The sequence below is a fragment of the Falco naumanni genome, chromosome 2, assembly GCF_017639655.2.
Source record: "Falco naumanni isolate bFalNau1 chromosome 2, bFalNau1.pat, whole genome shotgun sequence".
NCBI classification, from domain to species: domain Eukaryota; kingdom Metazoa; phylum Chordata; class Aves; order Falconiformes; family Falconidae; genus Falco; species Falco naumanni.
This window is the reverse complement of record NC_054055.1, coordinates 64,199,894-64,216,497: the sequence shown is the minus strand read 5'-3', so window position 1 is coordinate 64,216,497 and position 16,604 is coordinate 64,199,894. Positions and strand designations below refer to the sequence as shown.

Sequence of the window (16,604 nt, the reverse complement as noted above, 5' to 3'; positions counted from 1 at the left end):
ATTGACACAGTTTAACTTAAAACAATAACATAGGCATCCATGTGAGCAACCTAATTTCACTATGAAGTTAATAGAAAGAAGTATATAGTCCTGTTGGTTTTATCCTCTCTTTTTTTTAAGTATTGTTGCTCCGCCCCATTGGATGCCATTCCCTCTAATACATCCCACTACAATGTCAGAGAAATCACAAGAATTGTATCTCACGCACTACTTTAACTCTGTTTTCTTTCTATATAAATCTCTCTATATATGTTCTCCTTTTCAAATGTCAGTTGTGATCTGTTACATGTAGTTGTTTTTGCAAATGTTATTCTAACTCACTCTCAATTTTCTTTCTTTTATCTGACAGTCATTCCCCTCTTTTCTGGGACTACATTGGTCCCATCAGGATACAGCTTGAGGAAAAAAAAGTAATTTTCATTAGGAGCAGTTTAAAAAAAAATATATACCAAAAGGGCACCAATAGAGAAATGTTAAAAACTACTTAGGAAGAAGTTTGCTTTGGGAAATACAAAAGAAAAAATATCAGCATTAGCAGAAGATACACGCTCTCTGAAAAAAAAAAGATAATTCAAGAATTATATTTTGGATGCAATATATTTGCAAAGACAGAAGGAAAAGGAAGAAATCTGCAAACTTGGCTAAACTTCAGGTAGTTAATATAACTTAATTTTATTTAAGCCACATGAATTCTTAAATCTACAATTTAGAGTAGTTCCAAAGTTATTTGAGGCATCACCAGCCAGGGTATGCCAAAGAGTGCTAAAGATAACTGGGGCCTGATCCACTCTATTTGGCCGTCTCTCCTAGGATTTCCATTCAGGGACTCCTCTTAGTTCTTTTCAAGGCTGCAACCACCATCCTCTCCTCTTGCCTGAGATGCCGTATCTTCTTCCCCAGTCCTCAGATATCCTAAACATCCTCCTCTTTTTTCTTCCTCTCCCTTCTTTCTCGGCTGAGAAACATCCATCTCCCTAACAGCTAGCAGCCGCCTGCCAGGCAAGACATCCAGTCAAATGTTTCAAGTTCCACTCTTCCTCTCTCCTTCCTTCCTGGCTTCCTCCTTAATCTCATTCCAGTTTCTTCCTATGTGCAATTTCACTCATTCAATAACACTTATCTCTAGCAGCTGTAACTCATTCACATGTCAAACTCAGCTGCAGCTCTGCTTGTCTCATTACAGGCAGAACCATGACTTCCAAGATCTGGTCTCACAAACTTTAATAATTCATAGTATTTTTTTTTAATCCAAGCTAATAAAACACTTCATAACATTAGCACATTAATTTGTGTAACCAACAGTAGAAGAATCAATGTGACAAACAGGATTACAATATAAAGAACACTACTGCCAGCCACCCACCTGCAATTACTCAGGTGCTGCTGCTTCTTCCCACACATGCCTACTTTGTCACTTTGCAAATCCACTCGACCAGAGCTGTCACCGCAAGGAGCAAGACACCCCCCTCCTTCCACCCCCAGCTGCCTGCTCCCAGTCCTGTGCCAGCCCAAGTTTTTATGAATACAAGTGGTGATATGATCTAGGCTGAAGTTAGCCCTCACCCCTCTTCTCTTTTGGGCTACTGATTAGTTTAAACAAGTAATTTTCCAATTCAGTTCACGACACAACTACAGAAAGTCCTGTGCTGACCAAGGGAAGGGAGTGGCATACGGGTGGAAAATGGGATAGATATTTCGGTGGCAAAGCAGCTCTAGTTTTTGATGGAAACATGACCAAACTTCCTCACTCGCATTCACTGGCTTGTTTCATCTCCTGTGTAGCTGCCACCTTAGGAACTTTAAATCAGGGAAGTTAGACCTCCAGGCAGGCCAATTTACTCTTCCAAGATACCCTGGGAAAACCAGCATGTGGAGATTCAAGCAGCTATGACCAGACCGTATCCACTAACTGAGGTAGCTCGAACACCTCTTCGGTATACCTGTATACTAACATGGCAGCATGCAGTCTACAAGCAAGAACATGAAGGAGAATGAATTATCCCATGGTTTAGCTGAAACTCGGGTATCACGCTACGCATGCTACAGCACAACTTCCTGAAAAGAAGAGTCATACACAAATGCTGCCTTTTTATGTCAACTGATCCCAGTGATTTCATCACTGGGCCTAAAACACTTGCATTATCACCAGCCGGCTCTGGTTTCAATAGCGTGTGGTAATATTATCATCCACTTACTGCTGCCTGGCAGAATAATGTTTCTATGAAAATATGGCAAAGAAAAGTAGCACGTGACAGTCAAGGTCCTCACTCGTGTCCCTTCCCATGGGGCAGTGGGTCTCCAGCCTGCCACCTCTTGCTCAGCCATGACGTGGAGAGACCAGCCAGCCACACAGACTGACAGAAGTTCTACGTGCCAACTGCACTTGAGTGCAGAATTATCATGTGTCCCAACACCTGCTGCAAAATCCCTAGTGTTTCCCATTCCTTAACATATTATGTTATCTCACCACAAAGCTGTAACCACATCAGGTACCTACAAGGAGGGCAAAGTCATAAAGAAGGGGTGAAAGCTGCAGACAGTAGGATTAAAATGTAAGTTCAACAGCTTTTGAAAAAATGTAATCACTTGAACATGACCGCAGAGTCTTAACCACACTTGGTGGCTGACAAATGCAGCCACAAGCCAAGTCTTAGCAGCCCTTCAGCCTGCTGTATTCAGGCCTGATTCAAAGCCTGGGCACATTAATTACAAGTTTCCCATTAAATTCACCAAACTTCTTAACAGGAAAATGTTGTACTCCTGTGTATGTTACTTCTCATCTCTTTCACATCCTTGTGACAATAATCCAAGAGCTTAAAAACTGTTTACATCAACACCTCAAGCAGATAGTCCTAACCACCTATGTAGCGCCTAACTGATCTATTGTTGGATTTAACAATGTAATTTAAACAACCATTTATTTATAAACATGCCTCTGATTTGTAAAACTAAGCCATAGCTTCAACTTCTCAGTCCTCAGATGAGGTCTGTACTTTACAGGAGATATTTCATCTGCAGGTTAACTTATCCAAAGTACTCTCTGGTATCTACAGCACTGCATTTTTTGGTGCATTTTTTGGGGGCTTGCGTTGCTATTGTTTTAACAAATTACCCAATCTGAGCAACAGTAACAGTGGAATACTTCAAACAACTTGACAGTGAAGCCTTACACATCTCTGCTAAACGTCATTTTGTTGAAAGCAGTAATCTGTAAAGCTTGTAGAGATGATTTGTTGGTTGTTTCTTTTAATGGAATGATAGATAAGCCATCTGGCAAAGGAAAATGCAGTTCCTCACTTTCTGGTACCAAGGAAACTGCTTTTTCCTCCTCTCCCTCCCCTTTAAAAGTCATAAGGCATCGTACTTACAGCATCAACTTTGACGGCCGACAGCACGACTTCCATCAGGATCAGCAGAAGCCTCAGATCCCTGCAGGGGAAGGGGAATAAGCACGACACTGCTTTAAGCTAGGACTAAACAAGCACGTGACAAAACTCTGCAGCTGAAGGTGACAATACGACTTTAAAAAAAGTTGTTTCCAAAAGCTTGCCGAGCGGAATTACTTACTGACAAATGAAAATACGTGCACTGGGAAGCTGCGAGATGTCCATGTTCGCTCCTTCCCTGCCCGGGGGTTCGGCTCAGGGCTTCCTCCCGCCGGACGGCCGCGCCTATAAGGCAGAGGAGAGCCCGCATGTAATGCCGGTGCCCCCGGCGGAGGTCTCCGGGCTGGGCGCCCCCGCGCCGCCGCTGCCAGGACAGGGAGCGGCCGGGCCGCTCCCGGAGGAGAGGGGGTTGTCGCGGCGCTCCCCGAGCCGCGCAGAGAGCGGCGGCCCCCGGCGCTCCGTCACCCGCGGGGGCACGCACCCCGACGGGCCGGGCAGAGCCAGCGCCCCCGGCCCCCGCCCCGGCCCCTTCCGCCGCCCGGCCCCGCGCCGCTCCGCTGCGCTGCCGTGCCCTCCCGGGCGGCCGCGGCGGTGTGGGGCGAGGTAAGCGGCGCGCCTCCCCCCTCCGCCCGCCCCCCCGCCACCCACCCGCGGCGCGGAGGAGGAGGAGGAACTGCGGCCAGCGGGGAGCGGGAGCGGGCGAAGTTGCGCCCTCCCAGGGTCCCCGCCTGGGGGGAGGAGAGGGGGCTGCCGACGCCCATCAGTTACGGCGCGGCGAGTCCCTCGCCCCCGAGGCATTGCAGGCGCCGCGGCCGCCACGGAGGGGAGAGCCGCGCATGTGGGGCCGGCCCCGCGGAGCCCCACGCTGAGCCGCCGGCGCCCCGCCGCCCAGGGACCGACGGCGCTGTGCGGTGCGCGGCAGCATGCGGCTCTGGCTGGGCTTCGGGCTGCTGCTGAGCGCCGAGCTCAGCGCCGTGTCTGCCGCGGTGAGTACGCGGGGGTGACTGCCCCGGGCTGCGGCACCCCCTCACGGGGAGGCGCGGGGACGGGCCGGGCCGGGCCGCCCGCGTTGGGGGGGCGGCGCGGTGAGCCCCCAGCCCTGCCGCCTGCCCCCGCGCGAAGTGCGGGGCGCCCCGCTCTCGGAAGGTGGGGCAGCCAGGTGGGCTCGGCGGGGATGCCCGGTTGCTCGCCGCTGCCGCGGGGCTGCGCCCGCTCGCCGGCCCTCCGCGGGCGCGCAGCGGCCCCGGCCTCCCCGCGGGCTGGCGGCGGGGTCCGGGCGGGGGCGCGGGACGGGCCCGCCGCGCTCTAGCTCGGCCCGGGGCGCCGCGGGCTGGGGAGGGGATATAAAGCGCGCACCCACCGGGAGGTAGAAGTAGCCAGCTGTGTTTCCACGGTGAAAAAGAAGTAAAAAAAAAAAAAAAAAAAAAGCTTTTTGTAGAGGGGAAGGGGGGGAAGAAAAAAAAAAATAAGTGGTTGGTTGCTTGCATTCAAAGCGCCGTGCTCGTTGCCTTTGACCCCCGCGATGGGCATTAGGCTGGAGACCAGGAAAGATCCCGATGTTAATGGTTAAAGTTGAGTTTTGGCACCTTTCCCGATGGAGCCAGATTGAGCTACAGACATTTAAAATCGAAAGCATGCAAGTAGTCTGAAAGTTTTGCTAAGGGAGCTAATTTTATCACTGAGATATTAGCTATCCACTGTCCTTAAGTTAAAGGACTCTCTTTCCTGGCACTACTGAAATATTTGTGCTGTTCCTTCTGTACCTCTAAGTAAAGGGCAGTTGACATAGTAATGTGAAACAGGTCATCTTCTCCTGTCTCCTTGATCTTTTGCATTGGACTAGGTTGATACTGTAGTAGTGAAATTAAGGGATGCAGAAAACTCATGTGTAGGCATGGGCAGATGGGGTTCTGTCATGCTTCCTGTTAGAAATGTAAGATCCTGGGTTAGCATTTTCAACTTTTTTCCTGCGGTTTCAGATGAAATTAAATTATATAGTAAATTATGATATCCCTGTGTGACCATGGGGATGGTATGTATGCCTTGAATCAGCTGAAGTAAGAAATGCACTGAATGTCTGATGTCTTATCTGATGTCTTATCTGTTGCTCCTAGGCTGATGATATCAGGCTTACTGTGATTGCAGTAAATCACTTGATGGTGCACCTTTTAAGTAATTTGCCCATCACTTGGCATTAAGCTGATTGAACTGTATTCCTTTCAGGATATAATTAATTTTAATTAATTAAAATCTTTTTAAATGATTCACTTTTGAGTTCTGGATTTGGTATTCCTAGAAACTTACGTACCTGTCTGGGATATATGTTTCCATCTTGCACTGTAGAGTGAAGTCATTGGGTAAACCATGACTGTCAATCAAAACCAGAAGACTATGTAGGGAAGAGGTGCTCATTAAAAGAAGATACAAACTTTAATATCAGTTGTACAGTTTCGGGTCTTCTGTAGCAACTCTGAAGAGGCTTTGTTTTAGAAGTGTTCTGTATATGCTGGATAAATTGTTTTGTTAAAATCAAGATTCCTTAAAATGCAATCTGGAACCGTTAATGGTATTATGAAGTTATCCTCATAATTAGCTGTTCTTTCTATGCTATGCTGTCTGCAGATTTACAGTTCGTCATCAGCGTCACTGGGAAGCACCAGTATGCTGTGGAAATTGAGCTGCATTGCAGTTTTGTTGCCTTAGATAAACTTTCAGCCGAACATGGGTGGCCTTTCAATCAGTTAAATTCTGTTGGCATTGCCCCCAGCTCCACACTGTTGCTTGCCACTAGCAACTGCCCAAAAGGCAATGGAAACTGCTGTTGACCTGCAGTATACCAGGTGGTTGAGGGGCTTCTGTTTGTAGGTCCCTGAGCTGGGCTGAGCCCTCCGAGTGATTGTGGCTGGGTGGTGTGATCCACTGTATACCTGGGGCAGGATCTCTTACTTTTGGAGAGCTGGCAGAGCTGGCCTGGTGCTCACAATGTCCTCAGATGAACGCGTTCCCACTGTTTACATTTAGAGAGTAGTTGTGTTAGCCGAGGACTGCGTGGTAGGCAAGCTTGTGTGCAATGCTGTTTGCAATAGGTTGAATGGAGCAACAACTTTTCTCCTGCAAAAAAATGATGCTGGCTCCTTCCTTCCCCAAAATAGCTGAGATTAACAAGATATTTTTTTAAAATTTTTTTGTGCAGCCACGGTCTTGTGTTCTTAATTGCCCTTTGTCACAGAATCGCTGAGGCTGGAGGGCACCTTGGAGATCATCTAGTCCAACCCCCTGCTCAGACCAGGGCCAGACTACTGCTCGAGGCTGTGTCCAGCTGGGTTTTTAGTATCTCCAAGGATGGAGACTCCTCAACCCTTCTGGGCAACCTGTGCCAGTGCTCAGTTATCCTCACAGCAAAGAATATTTCTTCGTAAGTGCAGCGTGGATGTACAGAGGTAACTAATTGAGATGTGAGAGGGTGCCTGGGAATGCAAACATAGCAGAAGCAGCTTGTGCTACGTTGTTGATGATTCTGCAGTCTAATAGGGCTGGCAGAGTGAAAACTTGTTTTTAACACTGATGTATCCATGATTAAATACATACAAGGAGGTTTGGAAGGACTGCTCTCACAGGGGCATTTGACCTAGCAAAGCCAGCCTTGAGCCAGCTGCTGTCAGGATCACATGCCTCAGTACAGACAAGGGAGCTGCTCCGTTGCAGCTCCCACTACTTGAAATGCGGCACTATAAAATGCATCCAGATGTGGCACTGGAAGCGCAGTGTTTTTTACATTGAACAATTATAATTAAAATATTAATTATAGCTGATCCGGCGTTTTGTACTGTTCTGTGTTCTTAGGAGATTCATTTTCAAATTATGAGGAGAGCAGAGTAGAAGACAGGGCAGAAGATTAAGATATTTCCAGGTCAGGCTGAGAGACTGCTCCCATGAGACGGTTACAGGAGAAGCTTGTTTTGATGGATCTCTGCAGGGGCTCTCATTTCTGACACTCTTTAGGCTGCCATTTCCTTTGAAGAAAGTCTGTTTCCTAACATTAGTACTGCTTGGTTGAGAGTTGACAATGCCATGGAAATCCCGGTTTCATGTTTTGGTACCTCATCAATGCTACTGCAGTGCTGGTCCCTGCGCTTTCTGTAGCAGAACAAGATCTTCCAGCTGTGCTTGAGTCCTGGGGCAAGTTGCACAAGTGGTCTGCCTGCCATATAACACGGGGGTAATGGAGATGAAGCCCTGTGTGCCACTGCTTGGTGGTGGGCTTAGCTATCTCTCAGAGTTCCCAACCCACCTCCCTTTCCACTCCTAGTGTTGGCGAAATGGGAGCTGGGCCAGAGCTGAGAGCAAGCTCTATCCAGCTACTAGGGGAAGGCAGGCCAAAACAGTGATAAAAGCAGGCATAATTTTTTCCATGAGGGCAATGATGATTCCACCAGTGTTATTTGAGCTGAATGTCTGATGGTAGCTGGGGACGCACTGGTGGGAGGCTGGGAGGTTCCTGTCCCCGGGTAAGCTCGGTACAGGGAGTGGTGCCTCATCCATGGCCAGGCAGAGGCAGCTCTGCTGTATTGCCCTCACGCCTTCCTCGTGTCACCCTTCCTATTTTTAAATCGTATTTGGGGCTGCAGCCTGACACATGCAATTCTAGGCCAAAAGCAAAAAGAACATACTGCTTCCACCTAATCTGAACAAGTTTTCTGTTTCTTTTTCATTAGAAATGGGGTTTATTGAGGTGAAATGTACAGGATGCATAAACCAAGAGCAGATTAAAAAAACGACTTGGGCTTTTGGCATGTGGCTGAAGAGAAGTCATATGACTGAGTGAATGACTGGCAGCACTTCACTTGGGTGTGCTTTTACTGGTGAAATAAGGCTGGGTTGGGCACCTGCCTTCTACAGCCATTTGCATCTAGGGCTGCCGCTGTCCCTCCGTGCTGAGAGACCTATCCCCTAAGACCATTTGACATCTTTGATCCTGAAATCCTTAATGTCCTCAAGGACTTGTCAATACCAAGAGCACTTCTAACAAACCCTGACAGGTTTTAATTCAGGATGGAGATATGGTCACTTCAGTTCAGAAAATGTGGCCAGAAGGAGACCCAAATGACTTCCAGTAAGTTAAGTATTTCTTGGGCTAGAAGGCTTCAGAGGGAAAAGGGAAACGGGTTTGGTTCCTCCTGTCAGGCTATGGTGGGGTGTGGGAAGGTCTGAAGCACAACAGAGAAGCACAGAAGTATAACACTCCCCTTTCCTCCTGTTGGATTGAGGTGGCTTGGTGGGAAGGGGTATGAGACCTGGGGCGGCTGAGGATGCACCACAGAGGGCCGTGAGAGCTCGGGCAGGCAGGTGGCCTTCAAGCCCATGACAAGGAACGCTTGCTGAACATGCAGCAGTGGGGTGTCGCAGCACTCTCCAGACTATCAAGCTGCAGCAAGGTCTTTTACCATTTCATACCAGCACACTCTTCGTGCCAGTCTCTCTGCTACCTTCATCTCATCCAGGGCCCATTCTCTCTTCTCTTGCTGCTTCATTGGCTCTCAACCACTTAACAGAACCAGCCACAGCTGCACCTTATCTATATCGGCCAACCTGATACCCCTGAAGCCAGCCCACAGCTGTATATTATCAATGCTAATTAGCCCCGTTTCATTCCTCTACAGTGGGAAGTCGTTTGGCCAAAATATATACAGAGTAAAATGCATGGGCACTACTGGGGATGAGGGGGCAGGTCTGGTGACTCCTTGCTCTGCGAGGGAAAGTCCTTGTCTCTGCTGTCTTTCCTGCCTGCTTCCCCTCTCCCTCTGGCCACCTCTTCTACAGCATCATGGCACAGGGTGCCATAGTCAGGAGAGAGGGGTAAGCTGTTTTGGGAACACGTACCTGTTGGGTGCCAGCTGTGTAGGAGAGTGCAGTCCCTGAGCCTCCCCAAGCAGTCAGTCCTGACTCATCTCTGTGAACCTCATTCCTGGAGCCAGCTGTTGAGTGTCAGCACACGCAAGTGCAAGTGCATTCCTGGACCGTCATCCCAAGTAGCATAGTTTTGGCTTCTGAGCGTCTGTGTGTACCAAATGCCTGCAGAACTACTGCAGTGTTTCATCATAACTTGTCTGCTTGGCATATATAGTTCTGGGCTATAATTAGATTATATAATGCCTGAGGTTATGCTGGATGTATATACTGTTGGTTGCCTTGATCAAGTAGAGAAATGTGGGATAGCTGCTGCAGGCAGCTAAGACAATAGTTTTGAAAATGTCAGAAACCATCTCTAGGGATAGGCTTATGAATATTGTTCTTTTTATAGAACTAGACTAAACAAAGGAAGATTCAACAACCTCAACATGAGAATAAATTGATTTACTTCATCAGTGTTTAAAAGATACATAGTACTCCCTTCCCAGAATTTCTGTTGACTTTCCCATCACAAAGGCCCTTAACCTTGCAAAATTTGGTCAAAGGGAACAGTCTGAGCATGGGCTGTGACCCAACTGGAGTAGCAACCTGTGCCTTTAATGAGTAATTGAAGGCGTGAAGTACTGCTGCAATTTAACGATGATCGTGGGAAGATAAAATTTTGACTTCTCTGGGCTGTGACTGGCTGGAATTATTCTTAGCGATCTAATACATCAGAAAAGTATGTGGCATTAGCCCACCAAGAGTCTTTATATAGCAGTATCTTGGACAATGTGGAAGTAAAATACAGAACAAGTTAAAACATTGTCAATATGGCAATTACTGTCATGCTATTCTGATCTGCGTGACTTGCATTAAAGGAAAAAGGCAGATGTATTCTTCACAAAGAGTATGAGTAGATAGTGCAAAAAGCCATTGTCTGTTGTTACTCGCTGGCATGTATAAACAGACAGAGGATGATCAAAGATTTAATCAGAAAAAAATTGTGTCCATTTTGTCTTTTAAGTTTGTATTTAGTATTGAGAAAAATACATGTATGTAAGTAACAGGTTTCAGTAAATGTTTCGAAAAGCAAAACCCGGACTGTTTAATCTTCCTTTATCTCTGACATATTCTCTTACAGAAGGGGGAACTTGGATAAACTTTCTAAAATGAAGAGAAAAAAAAAAAAAAAAGCACAGTAGTGTATGTTTATAAGCACTTTAGCTTCCAGTCGCTTGTACTTCTGCTATACCCCGTTCAGCTCTGGGTTCACTTACTACCACTTTGATCAATCCAGTATCTCAAATACGTATTTATTTTTTAGGAAACCTCTTACATTGTGCCTGCTTCCATCACATTTCCAATGTGGGCAAAAAGCAGAGTATGCTTTAAGGTTGTATTAGCCCTTCTTAGCTTAGGTGGATGTGTGGTTTTGGTAGGAAATACCCCTTCGCACCTCTGATTTGCCAAGTCGTCAAGGGTCTGAAAACTTTTACATATGGGTTCCAATGAGAAGTCTAGTCCTGCTTTTATGCTGGGGTCTTTCAGTGACAGCAGTGCAGTTCTGGTGCAAGGTGCTGTGGCACAGGAGCAAGCAGCAGGTGCTGCAGCCTTGGAACCTGCTTGGGTGGAGATGAGTCAGCGTTGCCTCACAGCCCACAAAATAACCTTTTTGCCTGCCCTGGACTGCCTTACAGTAGCTTAATAAAAAAGACATGGAAGAGTTGAAATGAGGGAAGCCAGAGAAGGGCTGGAAAAAGATGGGGTTCCCCCTCCCCCTTTTCTTTTTTCATGTTACCTTCATGTCAAAAGGATGCTGTCCTCACACATGTTCTGAAATAAATAGCATAAGATTTTCAACGATGTGCCAACTTAGTTCACAGAAAGTGTGAATTGTAAGAAAATACAGAGAAAGTAAAAACTGTGTTTTTAGCAAAGTTATTCAGCTGCCTTTATGGAATTTTATGTAGGCTGGAGGGTTTCTTTGGGTGGATCCAAGAGGAGGACTACTGAACATCCTCTGTTCCCCTCCTTTCCTCTGCCTTTTCTCTCTGTGTGTGCTCCTGCTGCCTTCACCTTTACTGCTGCTGGCAAACAGCCTCTTGCAGGGTCTGAGGGAGGGTGTGCATCTTCAACAGAACAATGTAAAGGCCAAAACACAGAGTGCTGTCAAGTGTGTGGAGTAAACAAATTGCAAAGTAATTAATTTTCTTTCATCTTTTTGTGGCTTTCATCCACTAGTAGTGGTGACAGAGAGAGCGTTTTGACACGAAGATTTTCAAGATGTCCAAGAGGGAACTGATGGAAGAAATTATCAAAGTTATGAAATAAATAGAAGAATAACCCTAATAAACAAGAATTACTAGGAAGTACTAGAATATTTTAATTGAAAACCAAATGAGTTAGGTCTTTTGCATTCAGAAGAGATATAGCTTTTTACAGATTAAGCATGGGACAAATTATCCATTATCTTGTCTGTAGATAACGATGTATACCTTAAAGAACATTTCAAATGCTGCAACTGGGAAGAAGTAGTATGTTTTTAGGTAAAGTTTGTCCCCCCACTGGAGAACCCTGTCCAGCTATTAAAGTGGGAGCAGAAGAGGTGTGCTGAAGAGCTTGAGTTTGCAGACTCCGTGCTTTGTCTCTGAATTAAGATGAAAGCTGCAAATCATTTATAGATGTTGAACTTTTCTAAAATGTGCCAAAAGGCTTGTGGTGTTGCCTAGCATTTGCTAGAAGAAAATGGCTTGAGGCTACTACATCACATCTCTTCTACCACCTTTAAAATCCAGTGTCCAGCCTTTTCTCTGCCCATGTTTGTATTGGCTTCTGTGGTATTTGTAATGTCTCCAGCTACACGGGAGGTCTGTGGTTTCACCAAGGCAGTCAGCCTTCCTACTAGGTGCCCTCTCCTGTGTCTTCTGTATGTGAGGATGCTGTCTTAGCACTGGGGCAGGATTCTGGTAGAGCATTTCTAAATGGTTTGGTGGGTGAAAGTTTCTGTAGTTGATGCCATTCTTAGGTGAGGATTGTTTCTACAGATATTCATGTTGGAAATTTGCAGTGAAGTATGTAATATTTCATGCATATAATTACTAACTTAGGGGGAAATATATAGTTTTATTAGCTGGTACTATTTTAATAGATGATTTGTAGGATCCTTAGTTTAGTATGCAAATACCATAATGAGAAAGGCTGTATTTTATTTTTTTTTTTGTCATGACAAATGTTCAGTTGTAGCTAAGGGATAAAACAAATTAGCCCATTTTCACTGGATAGCTATGTGCTGACTGGATATTGTAAGTCTTTTCGTTTTATTAGTGCAGTTGTTTGTCTACTGGAAAAAAACTTGTTTTCTAGTCTACTGAAGACTTCTGTTGAAGTATTTGATAATCTAAATGCATCAAAACAAATCCTAAGTTTGTAATGAAACCCAAATAAGGCTGAAAAATTACACTGGTGTGGACTTACAGGGCTGTAAAGAATTAGGACAAAAATTTGAAGAAGAATTAGTACATTAATGGTTTGTATTCATGGTGCACATATTAAGGGAAAAATCAGCTAAGTGAGGGTAGACACAAACATTCCAGGAATTTTCACATTGTGCTTGAAGCTCTGTCCCTTTTATGGCAATGGTAAGTCAGTTATCTGCTAGCAGAATAAAAAAGGATAAATTCTAGCTGCCATAAACCCAAGATGCATGTGCATACAGTATTCAGGCCCAAAACTCAGAAGGTATTTTAGCTGTAAATACATGTGTGTTTTTAACATTTTGCAAGAACAGGCAAGGAATGCTAAAATGATGTAAATGTTTGTAATATTATGGCTTTGTTTTAGAAAATTGTGAGGCTTTTTTTACTGAAACAATGATTATTTTTTTTTAGCTGAAGTCTATTGAATGGGACTGTATCTTTGTTACAAACAGCTGCATTTTTGAAATCAACATGGAGTATTTTGAGACAGGTAGGGAATAGCAAGAGGTATAAGTGAAAATGAGAAGAAAGTAAAAAGCTGAAAATTATCCTAGGAAGTCGGTGGTGGTTTTTTTTTTTTTTCTTTTTTAAATGGTACAGTGATTCTGAAGAGTCAAGGCTGCATGACTCATCCCAAGGGGCTGGAGTAGAAGCCAGGGCAAGAAGCATCCCGGAAGCCAGGGATTAGAAGAGATTGTAAAAAATTGGTATTACAAAAAGAAAAAAATCAGGAAAGAGTGAAAGGGCTAAGTGCTGGAGCCCTGCAGTTACAGTTTTGCTTAGCTGAAAAACAACTGTGTGAGCTGACTCTGGCTCCTGGCCCCTGCCACCAGTGGCAAGGACCCCCCAGCTGGCAGACCAAGCCTCGAAGACGTTGTTCCTCTGATCCTTACTGGTAAATCCCAGCTGGGGGAAGACTCAGACATGGGTTCTGGTGCTATTAATTCTTATGCAGTGTAATCCTACTGTCTGTGACTTTCTATTGCTATTTTAAAACTTACTTCCCGTTATGGACCTCAGTGATACAACAAATGTTGTACCAATGCTTAAAGCCTTTGGGTTAAATAATATCTCAGCTCATGCCCTTGAAAATGCCAAAATAATAGTTCAAATCATGCAGAAAAACAAATCCATCTTGCTAGGGACATGCCTTTGAAAATGTGCTCTGATTCACACTAGTCAGTCAAACTAGATGATGATTTTTGATGTGTTTTCCAGGAATGGTGTTCTTGGTTGGGTCAGAGTTTGTGATCTTGAGTGGACTGGATGTGTCATGAGCATAGAAAAGCTTTGAATGTTAGCCTCTGAGACGTACAGGCAGGCAACTGCCAACCTCACCGTGATTCTAGCTCAGTGCCCTCTGTCCTGTCAGGTGCAGAGTCATTTCCTCAAAATTGCTGATTATTTCAGCCTCCATTTAACTCATTTTTAGGGTAGCTGAAGGTGCTAAGTTTGTGGAAGGAATTTCTCCTAAAGCATCAAGGAAACCAAAGAAGATGATGGTGACAGGGCAAAGCCAGAAAACTTGCATAGGTCAGAAATGAGGACTGTTTTGTAAGGATTCTTCTGTGTGCCGTCATTATAAGAATCATATTTTCTTCTTTATGTCCTCAAATAAAATCCTCAAAGGAGCAAGCCTGGCAAGCGATTGCCTGGTACCCATCTGTGTCACCACAGTCTTTGCAAAGGTAACATACACGCCTACTAAAAGGTGTTTGTTCTAAATACTTTCCTTGCATTCAGAAACACTTTCGTACCGATACCACATGAGCTCCTGGTGCTGGAATGGACTTGGCAATGTGAGAGTGAGAGGAAGGTCTGTGAGGTCCTGTAGATACACTAGTCCTGGATGCTACTAGGCCCTCTAGAAGTACAACTGCACAAAACACGTGTAGGATATTATCAAGACTAACTGAACCTTTGTTAAGGCCTGAAATGGCATCTATAAGGTCCATGTGTGGCTTGAAATGAAAGCCAACGTATTATGATTTTGGTCCACTTTTAATAAAAAGTTTCCTGGTTGTTAAGCTAAAATGATTCTATTTAATTTTATAAAAGAGAACAGCACACAGAACTTAACGCCAGTGCCAAAACAGACCATGTACTGAGTGTCTGTATTCTGTTGAGCTCAGGTTTATTTTAGCTGGGCTGTTATCCTGTACTGTAAGGCTCGTAAGCAATCTTAAATTTTGTAAATTCCCATTCATTGTCATAAAGTCTGAACATATCATGAACAAAACATGAGAAGTTCTATATTTCCCTCTCTGTGCTTGCTCAGATGCATGCCATCATTGGTAATGGGCAATTACACGGGACTGGTTTGCACATGGCACAGTGTGTATCTATATTTGCCAAGAGAAGTGTACGAAATTGATTGATACGGGGAGGTGCATATGTGATTATGTCATGTCTTGTATTGTTTTTGATAACACCCCTGTGTGTCTGATAAATGTCATTCAGCTGTTGAGAAAATTATTTCATAGTTCTAAAGCCAAAGATATATAAATCATAACAAATCAGTCATGAAGATGGAGAATGAGTTCTCTGTGAACTTGCACATATTACTAGATGTGAAGTGTTGCTGAAAAGAATTGAATGTCGTGGTGTACTTAAAACGTGAGCCTCTTACATGAATTGTTCTGTACCTGAATACAACTAATGGATTTCTGGAATGTTAGGTAAAATGGAAAGCTTGGGTACAACATCACTAGTTAAAACTGAATTTATAATATTGCATGTAAAGTGATCTGTTTCTTGTCACTGTTGTTTGCTGTGTTAGAAAGTGTAAAGTACAGAATTCCTGTGCTTAGATTTATAGTATTAGGTGGAAGCTGCCAGGAAAGCATTTTTAAAATCTGAATCACACCATGCTAAAGGCAGAATTGTGATGTACCATCATAACTGACCAATCTCATAGTTGTCACTGGTGGTGGGCAGTGATCTGTGTGTTTCCTTTGGTACCAATTATTAATCTGATAGCCCAGTATCAGGTGGGATAATTCATAGGAATTAGTCATTTGACTGAATTTTTGTGCTGATGCTTCAGTATCTGACTGGCTGCAGGAATTATTTAGTGACCCATTAAGTGTATAACTGTGTCTGTCATGGAGAAGTCTGATCTTACACAGGTGTCCACTTCTTTAGACTGGCTATTTCCCTGCCTTATTTAGAGGGGTGGAAGAGGGATGGGACTGTAAAAGAGTCAAGGCACTTGGCGTGTTGTAGTGAAATTCTGAGGTATCAGCTGGGCAGAGGAATAATTTCTAAGTATATTGGCTGGGTAAGACCAGTGGCCACAACTTGGTTGCCCTCCCGACATGCCTTCCCATGTGTGCTGTGCTCCCTGTGGGAAAGATGGCATTTCAGCCTCTTCCTTACACCTGCTTTACTGTGGCATATAAAAAAGACATTCCAACTTTTTCTTCCCTGGCTATTACCTCCTACACATAAAACCTCGCAGGCGAAATCAGCACTGTTTGTCCTTTGCTGGTTGCCAGCAGCTGCGTTTGAAGCAGGAGCACGGCTGAGGCTTGGGTTGGCCAGTAGCAGGAACGGGCTCCTGTGGGACAAGCAGCAGCACCTGCTGCCCTTCATCCTACAGGTGAGGCAGAGGAGTGCTGATCAGCTGGTGGGCTGCACATCCCAAGTTGGACCCTTGGCGGTCGCATCTGCTTCCTGTGAGCCCGAAATGACCGGCAGGGATCCTGCATCCTTGGTCTGTTCCCCTGGGACTGGAGAGGTTTGATCTGCAGCCTGAAGTGGTAGTGCTGCTCCGTCCTTGCGTGGAGTCACCTTCACAGCCGAACTCTGCAGCTGACGGCGTGGGGAGCAAGAGCAATGCCTCTTGCAT

General features: G+C 45.0%; 2 protein-coding genes across 3 annotated transcripts in view; one reads left to right on the top strand and one right to left on the bottom strand.

Moving 5' to 3' along the window:
* COL4A2 (collagen type IV alpha 2 chain) overlaps positions 1 to 4,105 on the bottom strand; it is a 147,925-nt gene extending 143,820 nt beyond the window's left edge. The window contains exons 1-3 of one of the 2 annotated variants that reach the window (XM_040584519.1): positions 4,035 to 4,105; positions 3,568 to 3,671; positions 3,369 to 3,429 (exon numbers count right to left, since the gene is read on the bottom strand). In XM_040584519.1, coding sequence (XP_040440453.1) covers positions 3,369 to 3,429; positions 3,568 to 3,611 — 105 coding nt within the window. In that variant the 5' untranslated portion in view covers positions 3,612 to 3,671; positions 4,035 to 4,105. Of the gene's footprint in view, positions 1 to 3,368; positions 3,430 to 3,567; positions 3,672 to 3,851; positions 3,870 to 4,034 lie in introns of those variants that run through there. The other variant, XM_040584520.1, reaches the window with a different exon arrangement.
* Positions 4,106 to 4,201: 96 nt separating this feature from the next.
* Positions 4,202 to 16,604, top strand: part of COL4A1 (collagen type IV alpha 1 chain) — a 123,626-nt gene continuing 111,223 nt past the window's right edge. Inside the window, exon 1 of the mRNA XM_040584522.1 lies at positions 4,202 to 4,372. Coding sequence (XP_040440456.1) covers positions 4,310 to 4,372 — 63 coding nt within the window. The 5' untranslated portion in view covers positions 4,202 to 4,309. The remainder of the gene's footprint in view (positions 4,373 to 16,604) is intronic.